Genomic DNA, 17,809 nt, shown 5'->3' with positions numbered 1-17,809 from the left:
CGCTTGAGTAAGGCACTAAGTACCTGTCGCGGCCCATTGGTTTGGATCGTGACAATGCAATTCATGAAAGACCATACGAGAGATTGTTCGAGGAGCAAAACTTGAATTTGCAAATAATTTAATCAAACAATTCGTAAAAGCTTAAAACTTGGGTCTGCAAACTCTAACATAAGCATCATTTAAAATGTCCGAAAATAATTTCTTAAAGGATATCACTTTTGCAAACTCTAAAAAACAAACACCCCCAAAACCAATTTGTTTTTTTTTTTTTTTTGAAGAAAGCATTTTCTTGAAAAATCTTTTAAGGGAAGATGCTCAAATTTATTTCTTTACTACAAAAAATTTCAATTTTACCATCCGTACTAATAGTGAGCACCCTCCATTTCCAACAAAGAGGTTATGAGTTCGAGTCACCCCAAGAGCAAGGTAGGAGTTCTTGGAGGGAGGGAGCCGAAGGTCTATCGAAAACAGCCTCTCTACCCAGGGTAGGGGTAAGGTCTGCGTACACACTACCCTCCCCAGACCTCACTAGTGGGATTATACTGAGTTGTTATTATTGTTGTTGTACTCTAAAGCTATTTGTATATTTGTGACTCTTTACAAACTTGTTTTTAGTTTTATGACCCTACCTCCTTTTTTACACATAGAAGATTTACTTTTACACGTAAGATATCTATCTTTTACACATAAGAGATATAAAAATGTCATTTTCTTAAATTATAAATTGTAAAAGGACATGATATACAAATAACACCGTTTATTTGATGTTAGCACATGGTCCCGTATTTACTATTGATTTCAATGAAAGTATCGATTGATTGGGTTCCACGTGTTAAAATATTTCTATAAAGTCCAAATTTACCCGTTAAACTTTTGATTATCGTTTAAATTAGCTTTGTTATTTTTTACGGCAAAGGGTCAAATATACCCCTGTACTTTCGAAAAAGGTATAAGAATACCCCTCGTTATACTATTGGGTCATCTATACCCCTCCCGTCATACTTTAAAACAGATATACCCTTATTTTGGATGGAGTGCCACGTGGCAACACCAGATGAAAATAACCCATTTCTTTTTTACCCGATCCGTTTTAAAAAACCCACCACCTGGCCCGTTTTAAAATTCAGTTTTTTCAGTTTTTTTAAAGCATATATTTTGTAAAAATTGGATTTTTTTTGGGTAAAAACTGGAAAAAAAAAGAAATTTGCAAAATATATTTTTTAATTTTTTTTTAGTTTTTTAAAAGTATTTATTTTTGTAAAAACTGAAAAAAATAAAACTCTTCTAAAGCAGTGGACTACATATGCATTAGTTTTAAAAAAAAATATTTTGCAAAATCTTTTTTTTTCTTCAGTTTTTACAAAAAATATACTTTAAAAAACTAAAAAAACTGAAAAATATATATTTTGCAATTTTTTTTTTCTTTCAGTTTTTACAAAATATATATTTTTCAGTTTCTTTTCCAGTTTTTACAAAAACAATACTTTAAAAAAACTGAAAAAACTTAAAAATATATATTTTGCAAATTCTTTTTTTTTCTTTCCAGTTTTTACAAAAAATAAATTCCAGTTTTTACAAAATATATGTTTTAAAAAAACGGAAAACTGAATTTTAAAACGGGTCGGGTGGTGGATTTTGTAAAACGAATGAGGTAAAAAAAAAGAAATGGGTCGTTTTCATCTGGTGCTGCCACGTGACACTTCATCCAAAGTAAGGGTATATTTGTTTCAAAGTATGACGGGAGGAGTATAAATGACCCAATAGTATAACGAAGAGTATTCTTAGACCATTTTCGAAAATACATAAGTATATTTGGCCCTTTGCCGTATTTTTTAAGTGGGAGAATGCTAGTAACAATGACAATATAAGACCATTTTCTAACGATAGATGTATAAATGATCCTAAAGTAATAATGAACGGTGATTTTCCTAGGGGTATTTTAGGCCTCTTACCCATTCTTTCTTCACACCAAACGAACATTTAATGGTTCGTGTAATGAAGCAAAGAGTACAATATTAACGGTTTGTTGGATGATTGTTACATATCGTTTCATAATGTATCGTATCGTAGTGTATTGTATTATATTATTTTAATGAATACAATATTTGGATAGATTGTATCGTTTGCCGTCGTTTCAATCATATCATGTACCGACAAAATAAAAAATAAAACTTACAAGAAAAAGTAGGGTACATGATAAAATTATTATGTAAACAGATAAGGTAAATAATAAAATATAATTATTTAATTAAAAAAATAAAAGAAAAGAAAAAATAAGATAACGATGTGACCATGCCAAATTAATTGTTACATAAAGTGACAGTTTTACGTAATTACGGATTTAAATGCAATCTAATGAGCATATTAGGAATCATTCCGAAAATGCCCCTAGGTTGAGAAAGCTAACAACAGCGCAGCTCCATTAGACGCACATATATATACTGGGATTGAACTAGGGTTTCTCAGACTCTCCCCTTCCCCTTCCCCTTCCCCGTGTACCCTAAACTACCTGCCCTGTAGCTACAAACGAAGCGCAATGGTACCTCTCCGCCTTCCATTTTCGATTTCGTTGTTGCTTTTACATATTTGTATTCATAATCTAAACTCGCTCTGTTTTTTAGGCTTCAGAGAAGAAATTGAGCAATCCGATGAGGGAGATTAAAGTCCAGAAGCTCGTTCTCAACATCTCTGTCGGTGAAAGCGGAGATCGTCTCACCAGAGCCGCCAAGGTCACCCACTTCATAACCCCTTAATTTACGCTTAAAAAGACATTATTTTTCCAGTATTAGAATGAAATGGGACCCGAATAGAGTGGAATTATTATAAACGTTTTATATATTCGATCCAGACTAGTTATTATTGAATGTGTTTAAATGGTTAATTGAATGTTTTTATTGTACTTGTAGGTCTTGGAGCAACTCAGTGGCCAATCCCCTGTTTTCTCCAAGGGTAAGATTTTGAATATCATTTGCACTTTGTTTTCGTTTTTTATTTGCGAATTCGGGTGTTATGACTAGTTCCAATTTCTAAGAAACATTTGTATCCAGCTCATTTCTATGTTTTTTGAGCTCTGTGTCCGTCAAAGAATGAACTCTTCTTTTGCGTGAAAGAATCTGATAAGGTAATGTTAGTGCTGAACTGGTAATTTGTTGAAGTTTGGCTTTAATTTGTAATCAATAGAAATACGAGGTTGTAGGGTTTTACCACCCCCTTGTTTTCCTATTTATAGTTATTGTTTAAACTTTTCTTGTTAATTGAGCTTAAATGGAGAAGCATGGTCAGCGATGATTCATATAGCTGACCCCAGCTTGTTTGTGACTGAGGCTTACCTGTTGTTGCTGTTGTTTAAACTCATTATGTTGTGACGAGCTAAGGCGTTAAGCAACTAGCAAAATAAAAACACTTTTCTAATCAATGTGGATTTATTTTTCTTAAAGTGGATGCACGCAGCACGAGTTAGTGCTCTTAGTTGGTCAAGTTGGTGTAATAATGATTGAAACTTGCGGCCTACGTGTCTCAAGTTACACATAATGTTCCTCATTTGTATTACATTGATATTGGTCTCACGTGTATGGTTATTTTCATGAGATGTTTGAAAAGGATTTTGTTTCCACCGAGCTAAAACAATCTGTTGATGTCTCTAGTAAACCAAAATCATCATTTAATAGCAATTTTTGCTTCAATTTTTCCTCGTCTTTTAGCTGACTATATGTTATTACACATTTTGCGTTGGGTGCTATTTCGGCTTGTCATATGCTTGCTTTATTCCTGTTGACAGCAAGGTATACTGTGCGATCCTTCGGAATCAGACGTAATGAAAAGATTGCCTGCTACGTCACTGTCAGAGGGGATAAAGCTATGCAGCTCCTTGAGAGTGGATTGAAGGTCAAGGAGTATGAGTTGTTGAGAAGGAACTTCAGTGAGACTGGCTGCTTTGGATTTGGTATTCAGGAGCACATTGATCTTGGAATTAAGTAAGCAGATTGAGATCTATCTCTAATTTGTTGTTTAGATATCTTTCACATTCCACATATATAGTTTAGGAGTGCTGCCAGCTTTTATCACGTATATGTCGGTTACTGTTTAATCCTCTTCTAGAAGTGTTTGGTTTCTTATTTCATGAGTATACAAAGACTAGTTATATTTTACCTTACCTTACTATGGGAGCCTAGGAGGATTTGCATCTGCTCTTCCGCATTTATATCTGTGCAATTTTGTGCCTTCTTGATTCATTGACATTCTATTTGTTTAAATGTTTTAAAGGTATGACCCTTCGACTGGTATCTATGGTATGGATTTCTATGTTGTCCTAGAACGCCCAGGATACCGTGTTGCCAGACGTCGTAGGTGCAAGTCTCGGGTTGGAATCCAGCACAGGGTTACAAAGGAAGACGCCATGAAGTGGTTCCAGGTCAAATATGAAGGTGTTATCCTTAACAAGTCCTCTAACATTCAGTAAGCTGAGTAAGCTGAGAGCTAGTTGAGAGCTGTCTGCTGGATCAATTTGTTCAGTAGCAAGTTTATGTTCATGCATTTTGTAGACCAACATCTAATTACTCCCAGAGTTAAATAGTTTTTGAGAGTTACTGTTATTTGTCATATTATGTTTTCATTTTGGCTATGCGATCAACTCAATCTTACTATATCGTTTTGTGTTAGTTTTCTGTCGTGCATTTCTAGTAGTTTGCTTCTCTTGGCGACAAACTTATCTGATTTTAAATTTAAATTATATTTATCTCGTAGCATTGCAGATACTTTAATCAAAGGGTTGACCCTGTACACAAATTGCGTAATGCAATGATAAGGGAGGTTGAATACAGTCCTCTTGTATTTTTGCAGAGGGGTATTTCCACATGTAACCTGCGACATTAATCACTATAAGAGCAACTTTAAATGTGCCAAGGGCTGAATGAAATTTTACTTTTTTCTGCACTAGGATATACAATTGGAGACTATCTTGTGATCCTAAAAGTTCCTTATTGCACAATTATGATCTTGAGTGGTTGCAGGAGTTTTTATAATCTTTATAAGCACTTCTTCAAATGTTGTTTCAGGCAAATATTAGGTTCTAAATCTCATTGACTGTGGTTAGTGTGTGAGTTGTATGTTAGTACTACTTTTACTAGTAGCATCTAGAGGGAGTCAAATACTGTTAGTGTTTTGTGATTACATCTTTGACCAAGAAAAAAAAAGAAAATCTATTTCAGGACGAATAATGGTTGTAACATAGGAAGTGCAGCAGTGACATGCATGAAATAAGGTTGGCAATTAAAAACATGTCTAATTTTGCTCAGCTTCTCCTTCATTTTTAATTTATACAGAGTAAATCAGCTTTGGTATTTCATTCTTCGTCAGTAGCAACTAGCAACTATAAAGTGCCTCTTGTATTAATCCACTTGATTTTTGCACGTAGCAGCTTAATCCAATCAGCCGATTTATTTCTCTCAGCTAATAATTCTTATAATTAACTTTCCATTAATTACTCAGCTCTGATAACTGCAAATGAAAATTCATTTTGCCTAAAGTTTTGTAGTAGTGTTCTCAATCCTAATATTTGTCTTATTAAAACTAGTACTAACTTGTGATTATTATGCCTATTCAAAACAAAAAAAGTTGCATTTAGCATACAATAAAATCGGCAAACTCTACAGAAATCAAAATTCCTTGCCTGTTTTATGCTGATTGGTGCCCAAACTCTCTTTTTCTCCGTCCTTTTGCTGATTGGTTCCCGAACTCTCTTCTTTCCTCCCATTTTGTGATATAAATTGAGGCACAGAGTCTCCTAGAAAAGGGATATTTATGTTGGGAATAAACCCCCAACATAAATAATATTCACGGTAATAATAACGGAATAATAACGTAGTGCCGAGATACGGTAGTCAACAAGAATAAAAAGAACAACAAGGACACAAAGATTTTAACGTGAAAAACCCTTATGAATAAGGGAAAACCACAGGCCCGAGAGGAGCAAAGTAATCCACTATAATGAGGAATTTTACACTCCGTAGTCCCGAGTAAATACTCCAGGAACCACTATACACTCAAAAGAAATAATAAAATTCCCACCTCACTACAATATCGCTCACTCTCTATTTTTCTCACAGACTACACCGCTTGTGAATACCTCACACTGCTCTCTATGCTCTCAGATATATTTCTCTCTGAGATTGGTGTGTAGAAATGAGAGCCGAAACTCTCCTTTTATAGTGTTGAGCGCCCAATTTTCCACCAATCAAAACGATTGGTTTTTGCAATTGCAAATTGCTTTGTCTAACGCATACTATTTTTCACAATTTGTAGATTTGCAAATCAAATCCAAAATAAGTCATAATGGAATCTAACACTTTTTCTTCCTTTTCTTTTTTCATTTATGGGGATGGACACCACAAATCTCCCCCTCCAGATCGGTTCGCTTGTTATTGCCCCTCCCCTCTCTCCTTCCTAAGCCGAGGGTCTATTGGAAACAGTCTATCTGTCTTTTAAAGGCAGGAGTAAGGGTGTACAAACCGAACCGAAAAATCGCACCAAACCAAAAGGTCAAGCCAAACCGATTAAAAAATCCGATTAGGTTTGGTATTGAGTAAAAAAATCCGAACCAAACCGACATATATATAATTTTTATATATACTTTTAAGACTTCTCATAGAATTTTCTTTAAAAAATATCTAGAAATATTTGCGGTTCTCTTATGGGATGTAATATTTAGTTAAATATGAAGTGTTCCATATTTATTAACTTTAAATGGGTTGTACGATCACTTTCTTATCAAATGTTAGTGAAATACGTCAATCTCTTTGTTCTTCAATATTCATATATCAAGATCTATTAAATTCTTATATCTTTTTCGAATTTGAAAAGGCATTTCGATAATTTAAAATTAAATAGAACATATAATTATATAAGTTCATATTTATTTTTATATTTAATTATTAAATTCGGTTAACCTTGAAAGTAAAATTATTGTCAGACGACTAAAAAATAACTATCATGTGTTACTAAGAAAATTCTTCCATAAGAATATTTTAATAGATCATATATTTGTCAATTTTTTCAATTTTTACTTAACATATACTTTACTTATCAAAAATTTAACAAAGTAAGATTGAAATAATATTCATATAACAAAAAACTCGAAAACCCCGACAAAACCGAACCAATCCAAACCGATATAGTTGGTTTGATTTGATTTTGATAAAAACCGAACCAACCCGGTCCATGTACACCCCTAGTCAGCATATATGCGGGATTCTCACTTGTAGAAATCTTCAAGACTTTTAGAGATTCATTCTCTATCATTTCTCGAATCCAGTGATATCTCACATCGATGTGTTTGGTCCTTGCATGGTACATGGAGTTCTTGCTAAGGTCTATTGCACTTTGACTATCACAATAGAGAAGACATACTCCTTCTGATGTAATCCAAGCTCTTGAATGAACCGTTTCAACCATATCATCTCCTTGCCAACTTCAGTAGCGACAATATACTCCGCTTCAGTTGTAGAGAGTGCGACACACTTCTGCAACCTCGACTGCCATGATATAGCTCCCCCTGAAAATGCAAACAAATATCTAGTAGTGGATTTTCTATTATCAATGTCACCTACCATACCAGCATCTGTACAACCCCTCAAGATTGGATCAGATCCTCCAAAGCACAAACAATCTCCTGCGGTACCTCTCAGGTATCTGAGTATCCACTTGACTGCTTCCCAGTGTTCTTTTCTAGGATTTTCAAGAAACCTACTGACAATACCATGTGCGTGAGCAATATCAGGTCTAGTGCATACCATTAATACATCAAACTTCCGATGGCAGAGGAATAAGGAACTTTGGTCATGCTCTCCTTTTCCTCCATTGTTGTAGGACACATTTTCTTGCTTAACTTCAGATGACTAGTAAGAGGTGTGCTGACTGGCTTAGCATTCTTCATGTTGAAGCATTCCAGTACACGTTCAATGTACTTCTCCTGAGACAACCACAACTTTCTGCTTGTTCGCTCTCGAACTATCTTCATACGCAGAATTTGTTGTGTTGGGCCCAAGTCCTTCATATCAAATGACTTGGACAAATATCCCTTCAACTTTGCGATCAACTCTTTGTCTTTTCCTACAATTAACATGTCATCCACATTCAACAACAAAATAATAAAATTGTTGTCAGAAAATCTATTGAAGTATATACAATAATCAGAATATGTCTTTATGTAAGTTTGACTTTTCATGAATGAGTCAAACTTCTTGTACCACTGCCTTGGTGCCTGCTTCAATCCATAAAGACTCTTATTCAGCTTACACACCATGTGTTTCTTTTCAGCTACTTCAAATCCTCCTGGCTGCTCCATATAGATCTCCTCTTCCAAATCTTCATGAAGAAATGCAGTTTTCACGTCCAACTGCTCCACTTCAAGATCTAGGCTAGGTGCTAAGCTCAAGATTGTTCGAAAATAAGTCATTTTGACAACAGATGAGAAAGTTTCGTCAAAATCAATACCTTTCTTCTGTTCGAAGCTTTTACCACTAATCGAGCTTTGTATCTGACCAACTTGCCATTTCCATCTTTCTTGAGTTTAAATACCCATTTGAATTTGAGTGGTCTTTTACCCTTTGAAAGTTCAACCAGCTTATACGTGCCATTTTTCTGCAGAGATTCCATCTCTTCCTTCATGTCTTTCATCCACTGGTTCTTTTCTGGATGGGACAACACCTCCTTAAGACTTTCTGACTCCCCCTCATCATTGATGAATACATACTTTGTGGAAGGGTACCTGCATGACTCTTCCCTTGGCCTCTCTGATCTCTTCAGAGGTTGAGGTTGTTCTTCTTCATGAGTGGGGTACTCCACTTGCTCGACATCATCATCAAGTTGCTCCCCCTGCTCAATAACCTCACCAGGTTACTCCCCTTGCTCGGCAACCTCGTCGGTCCTACTTTCTGCACTTGTGGGATTGTTAGAAGTAGAAGGAATGGTAACAAGGTTAGGAATTATACCATTCTTGGCCTTCTCTGACTGATCATCTACAGCTCCAACTTCACTTTCTCGGAAGATTATATCTCTGCTTCTAATGACCTTCTTCGTTATAGGATCCCACAATCTGTACCCGAACTCTTCATCTCCATATCCGATGAATATGCAGGGAACAAATTTATCATCCAGCTTTGTTCTCTGTTCCTTTGGTATATGTGCAAAAGCTCTGCAACCGAACACCTTTAGATGTGAGTAGGACACCTCCTTATTGGTCCAAACTTTCTCTGGGATGTCAAACTCCAATGGAACTGATGGACTCTTATTGATTAGGTAACATGTTGCCTGAACTGCTTCACCCTAGAATGACTTAGGCAATTTAGCCATTCTGAGCATGCTTCTCACATTCTCAACAATGGTGCACTTCATTCTCTCAGCTACACCATTGTGTTGCGGGGTTCCAGGAACTGTCTTTTCATGTACGATCCCATGGTTCGAACAATACTCTTCAAATTCCCTTGAAGTGTACTCACCTCCATTTTCACTTCGGAGACGCTTTAGCTTTTGGCCTGTCTCCCTTTCCACCAAAGCATGAAACTTCCGAAAAATTTGAAACACCTGATCTTTGGTTTTCAAAATATAAACTCATAATTTTCGTGAAGTATCAATAAAAGTAAATAAATACTATTTGTTATCGCCCATCGATTCAATTTCCATTGGACCACAAACATCAAAATATACCAGATGGAGTATATTCAATTTTCCTTCAGACGATGTCTGAAATGAAACTCTATGATGCTTACCAAATAAACAAGGTTTTACCGTTGTACCTTTGGTATAAGAAATGAGTGATTTTCTGGCAAGAATCTGCAATCCCTTCTCGCTCACATGACCCATTCTTTTATGTTATAAATCTGCAGAAATTTCATCTAGTGCCGCATTTAATTCACCTTGACATATTTTTGCATTTATTCTATACAACGTGCCACGAACAACTCCCTTTGCAATCATCAATGATCCTTTGGTGAGTCTATACTTTTGATTTGCAAAATAATTCTCGTATCCATCTCGATCAAAAGCAATTTTCGAGATCAAGTTCATCCACAAATCAGGTACATGCCGCACGTCCTTTAGAACCTATGTACATCCGACATTTGTCTTAATATAAATGTCACCAATGCCCTCAATCTTTGAGTAACTCGTGTTACCCATTCTCACAGTTCCAAAATCACCTGCTACATATCTACAAAAAAGATCTCTTACCGGTGTGGCATGGTAAGATGCTGCTGTGTCAACCACCCATTCCAACTATGGATCTGCCAAGTGCATGAATTCTTATTCCTCATTTATGAAGAGGACAACATTATCATTATTTTGCACCATGGCGGTTATGTTGTCATCTTTCTTCTGGCCACTGCTTTCACCTTTGCCCTTTCTTAGATTTGGGCAATCTTTTTTGAAGTGACCCGGTTGATCGCAATTGTAGCAATTTCTGGCTTTTGATTTTGATCGGTTCTTGGACTTCCCACGACCTCCGGATCTACTATAGTTACTTGAACTCCTTTAGTAACTCCTGCCTCTACCTTCTGTGATGAGAGCATGTCCATGATTTTGAGGCTTCTTTCTCATCTTCTCATTGAGTAGAAAAGCCGATGTGACGTCTTTTAACTTAATGGTAGTCTTACCGTGTAGGATGATTGTTGCCAAATTATCGTACGAAGATGGCAACGAGTTCAATATCAAGATGGCTTTATCTTCTTCCTCGATTTTCACTCCGAGGTTGGCGAGCTGTGTGATTAGGCCGTTAAACACATTTAAATGAGACAAAAAATTCGTACCTTCACCCATGTGTAGGGCGTAAAGCTTCTTCTTGAGGTATAGTTTATTTGTCAATATTTTGGCCATGTATAGGCTTTCCAACTTTGTCCAAATGCCACATGCGATGTCTTCATCAATGATGTTATTTACTACATCATCTGATAAGTGCAACCTGATTGCACTAGCAGCCCTTTCATCCAAGTCAGCCAAATCCTCAGCTTTCATGGTATCGGGCTTTTTGACATCAGCATCTAGTACCTTGTGTAATCCTTGTTGGATGAGCAGATCCCTCATCCTTCTTTGCCATGTTGAGAAACTTCTATCTCCGTTAAATTTTTCTACCTCGTACTTTACTCCGACAATTTTGTTTTCACCGAGTATAGTACTACCGATAGTGAATAGTATTTCTGTGAACGAGCAGAACTTGTGCTCTGATACCAGTTGTTGGGAATAAACCTCCCACAAAAATAATATTCATGGTAATAACATCGGAATAATAACGTAGTGACGAGATACGGTAATCAACAAGAATAAAAAGAACAACAAGGACACAAAGATTTTAACGTGAAAAACCCTTCTGAATAAGGAAAAAATCACGAGCCTGAAAGGAGCAAAGTAATCCACTATAATGAGGAATTTTACACTCCGTAGTCTCGAGTAAATAATCCAGGAACCACTATACACTCAAAAGAAATAACCCTCTTTTGAAATTCTCACCTCACTACATTATCGCTCGCACTCTCTATTTTTCTTCACAGATTACACCGCCTATGAATACCTCACACTGCTCTCTTTGCTCTCAGATATATTTTTCTCTGAGATTGGTGTGTTGAAATGAGAGCCGAAACTCTCCTTTTATATTGTTGAGCGTCCAATCTTCCACCGATCAAAACGGTTGGTTATTGCAATTTGTAATTGCAAATTGCTTTGTCTGACGCCTACTATTTTTGATAATTTGCAGATTTGCAAATTAGATTTGGGAGGGGTTTAAAAAAAATTAAATCCAAAATAAGTCATAATGGAATCTAACACTTTTTTCTTCCTTCTCTTTTTTCATTTATGGGGATGGACCCCATAATTTACTTTTAAGAACCAATTTTGTTTTCTCCTTTCAAGAGACTTTACATTTTAATTTTATTTACAACCCCCCCAAAAAAATTAGTTAGAGAGCCTTGATCTTTCTTACATGTCTTCTCCTCCACCTCTTCTTCAGTGCCTATATTTGACACAGCGCATTGTTAAGTTTCCAATTTACGTACCTAAGCGTTTTCTAATTCTTATAGCTTGTTTGGCCAAACTTCTAAAATCAGCTTATTTTGAGAAGTACTTTTTTTAAAAGTATTTTTCAAAAGAAATACTTTTGGTGAAAAACAGTTTGTGTTTGGCTATTTAGTTTGAAAAGTACTTTTGAGTAACAATTAGTGTTTGGCCAAACTTTAAAAAAAATACTTCTACGTGTATTTTTCTCAAAAGTGCTTTACAGAAAAATGCTTTTGGAGAGAAGCTATTTTTTTCTACTTATCAAAAACGGCTTCGGCTTCTCCTCAAAAGTACTTTTTTTCCTTCCAAAAGCTCGGCCAAACACCTTAATTTTAGAAAAAAGCGTTTTTGACAAAAAAATAAAAAACACTATTGCCTCAAAAGAAGCTTGGCCAAACAAGCTATTAATCAAACTTGAGAATTAAAAACACCTTATTTTTGTTGTTGTAATAAGCTGCGCGTAAATTTGTTATGTTTTCTGTACATAGCAAAAGTGAACTTACTATTAATTATTGGTCGCCACATTTTTTACTTTTTTATTTATCTTTTTTATTTTTGATGTAACAGAATTAATATTTATTTTTGCTTCTCTTTGGTGAAGAAGAAGAAGAAGAAATTGGAAGGGAAGAAACGATTGGTTTTATTTTAAGCCATTTGTTGGACTTGGGGACGCATGACAATTTTTTGGTGCTAAAAATCCAATTAGAGATTCTAATAATTTTCTGTTAAATAATAAGGACAAATACAAGCTAGTTTGATAACGTTAAGAACTTATTTGAACCGAACTATAAAAGGAGAGCGTGGGTAAACCATTTTGCATTATTTAGGGGTATATTGGATATTTTCCATATATAGGAATAAATATTATCGTTATGTCACTCACAACTAAATATATTTTATCTTTGGCAGGGAACACTTTGCTTTTAAAATGGAATTTCTTGGAGCGATCAAGATTAATTTTGTCCCAAAGCGAATACCGGACGCCAGATGGAAACTAAAAACTAAGCACAATTGTGTGTTTGTTAAAAGTTTAATATAATACTCTTAGGTAAACTTTCATACAAGAATAAAAGTATTAACAAATAAGTATTAAATAAGCGAAAATAAAATTCTATCATAAAGCTATACACGACAATGATATTTTAAACATGAAATATGTAGGTTTATTCTATTTTTACTCAATTGAAATATAGGATTTTAATATGTTATAACTAATCTATTAACCAATAATGAAAATTGTGATCGACAACTGTAATAAAGAAACTCTTCTTGCTATATGCATATTTAACTAAATTCTTTATTCTTAGGGAATAAACATATTATATCTTTATTCTTCCTGAAAAAAGAATTGTTTTATACTTAAACGTAGTGTATCTTTATAAAAGAATATCATACAGGGAAAATATAATGTAATATCGGTATATATTTAACCTAAGTTGTGCGAGCTCTTCATTTTTGGTGCCGTACCCGTCTCAACCCGGGACGGGAGCGAAAGCGGATACGTCTCGAATTCGGTCAACTAATTTCGAATACTTTGACCTGAGTCCATCGACAAATTTGGGGGGAAATTGAGATTTTGATTTTTCAAAATTAAAAATAAAACAGATTTAGGACATGCGAAATGGCATGCCTTCAATATTGTAGTACTTTTATCTTATATTTATTGCTTTGTGTTCTAGAAAAATCAAGAATTCAAGGGGTCGTGTTTTGAGTTCGGACTTATAGCGCTATTTTTATAATTTTGAATTTTTTTAGCCGAATCCCCGCACCCGTATCCATACCTGGATGGCTGGATCCGCACCCCGAAATCTTAAAATTTAGATTTTGCCGAATCCGACACTCGAATCCGTGCCCGTATCGGATGCCCGCACCCGAGTCCGAGCAACTTAGTATTTAACCAATTGACAGTAATGTATGTGTTAAAAATATTGTTTTTTCTTTACTATTAAGAGAAATAGGTATTTAATTTTGGTATAAAACCTATACAATTTCCTTTACCATTATCTGCTACTACTACTTACCCCGTTGTTTTTCTTGAAAATCTCTCGAAAATCGCCTCTTTCCGAGCTCCAATTTAGTAAAAATGGAAGTCCCATTTTCAGAACATAAACATTCTGCCCAGTGATTTCTTCTATACGATCGCAGACAAGGTCCCGCGATCGAGAAGTGCAATTGCAAGCTGCCCAGAAAAGACCCTACGTGATCGCGAAACACAGGATCCTCAGCCCTACGCGATCGCAGACAGACACACGAGATCGCATAGAGCAAACGCGTGGCCCAGCCTTCTGCCTCATCCATCTTCGCGAACGCGGCATTTCCCACGCGTTCGCGTAGCACGGCCTGGCCAAACCTACGCAATCGCGGATGCCTTCACGCGATCGCATAGTACAAAATCTCACTGCTCCAACTTAGCATACGCGATCGCATTCTCATGAGATCGCGTAGAAGGAACTTAAGGAACTTAGAAATTTTTAATTTCTATATTCGATGCCGAAACCTATCAAATCAAGTCCGATTGACCTCAAATTTTGCAGACAAGTCATAAATAATATAATGGGGCTATGAAAATTTTTTGAACTGGATTTTGACCCCTATATCAAAAAGCCAACTCCCCGGTCAAACTTCCCAAAAATTCAGCTTTCACCATTTCAAACCTAATTCCACTATGGACTTCCAAATAATTTTCCAAATACGCTCCTAAATCCAAAATCACCATACGGGGTTATTGGAATCATCAAAATTCTATTGCGGGGTCGTTTACACATAGGTCGACATCCATCCAACTTTTTCAACTTAAGTTTTAAACTTTGGAACTAAGTATTCCAATTCATTCCAAAAACCTCACCGGACCCGAACCAATTACCCCGGCAAATCACATAACAGTTATAAAGTACAGAATGAGCAGTAAATGGAGAAACGAGGCTACAACTTTTAAAACGACTAGCCGAGTCGTTACAGGTCCACATAATTACTACTGCCTCCGCACTTTGAGAGTTTGCGGCCACACATCCGTACTCCAAAATGTGCTCTTGGCCCTTCAACTGTCCCAAAACATCATCAGAGTGCCGAAATGCCCAAACTCGTTCAAAACTCACCCTGAAACTCACCCGAGCCACTCGAGACCTCAACTAAACATACCAACAAGTCTTAAAACATAACACGGACCTACTCGAGGCCTCAAACCACATCAAACAACGTCGAAACTACGAATCACACCATAAATCAAACTCAAAAATTTCCAAATTATACAACTTTCTTAACTCGTGCCGAAACATATCAAATCAATCTGGAATGACTTCAAATTTTGCACACGAGTCATAAATGATATAATAGAGGTATTCAAATTTTCAGAATCGCATTCCGGCTCTGATATCAAAAAGTCAACTCCCCGGTCAAACTTCCAAACTTAAATTTTTATTTTAGCCATTTCAAGCCTAATTTAGCTACGGGCTTCCAAATAATTTTCCGAACATGCTCCTAAGTCCAAAATTACCATACGGAACTATTGAAATCATCAAAACTCTATTCTGGGGTCATTTGCTCAATAGTCAACTCTCCGGTCAACTTTTTTCTTTTAAGCTTCTTAAATAAGAATTGTTCTTCCAATTTGATCCCGAATCATCTGAAAATCAAACTCGATCACAGACACAAGTCATAGTACACATCACAAAGCTGCTTGGGACCTTAAGTCGCTGAACGAAGCGTTAATTCTTAAAACGACAACTCGAGTCGTTACATTATTGACCGCCACATTTTTTACTTTTTCATTTATCTTTTTATTTTTTGATGTAATGCAATTATTTTTTATTTTTTGCTCCGCTCTAGTGGAGAAGAAGAAGAAGAAGAAAAAAAAATTGGTAGGGAAGAAGAGGACATGGAGAAACAATTGATTTTATTTTAAGCCATCTGTTGGACACATGGCAATTGTTTGGTGCTAAATAATTCAATTAGAGATTCTAACAATTTTCTGTGAAAAAATAAGGACAAATATAAGCTAGTGTATTAAGAACTTATTTGAACCGAACTATTAAAGGAATGCGTGGGTAAACCATTTTGCATAATTTTGAGGTATATTTGGATATTTTCCATATATAGAAATAATTATTATTTATGTCAGTCACAATTAAATATCTTTTGCCTTTGGTATGGAGCAATTTATTCTTAAAGTGAAATTCTTTGGAGCGAATCAAAATTAATTTAGCCACAAAGCGGATACCAGATACCGGATGAAAACTAAAAACTAATTACAATTATATGTTTGTTAAAAGTTCAAATATAATACTCTTAGGTAACTTTCATACAAGAATAAAAGTATTAACAAATAAGTATTACATAAGCGAAAATAAATTCTATCACAAAGCTATACACGACAATAATATTTTAAACATGAAATATGTAGGTTTATTCAATTTTGCTCAATTAAAATATAGGTTTTTAATCTGTTAGAATTAATCTATTAACCGATAGAGAAAATTGTGATCTACAACTGTAATAAAGTAACTTTTCTTGCTATATGCATATTTAACTAAATTCTTTATTCTTCCTGAATAAAGAATTGTTTTATACTTAAACGTAGTGTAGCTTTATAAAATAATATCATACAGGTAAAATGTAATGTAATGTATATTTAACCAATTGGCAGTAATGTATGTGTTGAAAATATTGTTTTTTCTTTACTATTAAGAGAAATGGATATTTAATTTTGGTATCAAACCTATACAATTCCCTTTACCGTTAGCTGCTACTAGTACCAGCTAACGGCGATGGTAAATTTTTCTTGGATTTGGTTTGAAAATCCTTTGCCATTTTTCTTTGTATATATATAATTAATTAAATCTTTGATGTACTAATTACTTTAAGAACTTATTACAAATTAATGAACAATTTATTTCAATTGTTATATTTTGCATACATTTAAAAAGAAATTATTCTCTAATTATGAACTAATTCTTGCAGTCCTTGAAGAAAGAGAAGTAAGCGTGTGTGTAGAACTTAATTTCCACGCAAGTTAGTACTCCTAAACCATGTAGGAAAAATAGTTTCTAAATTTCCTTCCCATATAAATGTCTCTTTCGACTGCCAAACAAATTATCTCTTTCAATTTTTACATAATACTTGTGTTGTTATTAGGGTTAGCAGTTCTTGCTGTTGAGAGAGTGTAGCCATGGATATAGAATCAGTTTTTCTGAACGTTTTTTCCATAAAGAAGAAGCCAGATATAATTCAGTTGATTAAAGCATCTATTCAAGTTGTTGCATTGAAACACCCAACAAAGTTCAAGAAGCACAGAGATGAAATACTAATGATGTTACTGAATCCGGAAAAACACAGTGTTGGTGATGAAGAAATCGACAGTGTTAGTGATATAGAAGAAGATGAAGAAGTCGACAGTAATGGCGGTGCTAAGTTCTCTGTTGATGATCAAGAAACATGCCATATTCTTGGGCGACAAGAAAACTACAACATCAGTAAGACCGAATCTACTGTATTGAAGGTAAAACTAAGTTTAAAGAAGACTCGAGACATTGACGACAAGGTTCAACACAAGCATGTTGATAGTGATAAAGAAAAGAAGACAGAAGCAGGAAAGTGTCAGTCCGATAATACTAAAAGCAAGAACATGAGTTGTGTTACGGGATCGGCAACCAAGAAACAGAGGCTTGAGGGAGTAGAGAATCTAAAGAAACAGAGTTATACAGTTGCAAGACAAATGCAAAAAACAACACAAAGTTCTACAGTTGCAAGACCAATGCAAAAAACAACACAAAGC

The 17,809-nt window shown here is 35.2% G+C and overlaps 1 protein-coding gene across 1 annotated transcript; it reads left to right on the top strand.

Annotated features, from left to right (window-relative positions):
* Window positions 1–2,392: 2,392 nt before the first annotated feature.
* On the top strand, window positions 2,393–4,658 carry LOC107816202 (large ribosomal subunit protein uL5z). The gene is made up of 5 exons (XM_016641893.2): window positions 2,393–2,539; window positions 2,622–2,729; window positions 2,907–2,949; window positions 3,779–3,974; window positions 4,264–4,658. Exons 1-5 carry the CDS (start codon window positions 2,537–2,539, stop codon window positions 4,457–4,459), a joined length of 546 nt encoding a protein of 181 aa, XP_016497379.1. The 5' UTR covers window positions 2,393–2,536; the 3' UTR covers window positions 4,460–4,658.
* The last annotated feature ends 13,151 nt before the right edge of the window (window positions 4,659–17,809 follow it).

The sequence above is a fragment of the Nicotiana tabacum genome, chromosome 21 (assembly GCF_000715075.1).
Source record: "Nicotiana tabacum cultivar K326 chromosome 21, ASM71507v2, whole genome shotgun sequence".
Classification (NCBI taxonomy): Eukaryota; Viridiplantae; Streptophyta; class Magnoliopsida; order Solanales; family Solanaceae; genus Nicotiana; species Nicotiana tabacum.
This window is presented reverse-complemented; position numbering and strand designations above follow the sequence as displayed.

Excerpts from the sequence above, each read along its gene's own strand:
- LOC107816202 (XM_016641893.2), top strand. Across the intron at positions 2,730-2,906 it reads GTCTCACCAGAGCCGCCAAG|GTCTTGGAGCAACTCAGTGG; the intron begins GTCACCCACTTC and ends TTGTACTTGTAG. Across the intron at positions 3,975-4,263 it reads CACATTGATCTTGGAATTAA|GTATGACCCTTCGACTGGTA; the intron begins GTAAGCAGATTG and ends AATGTTTTAAAG.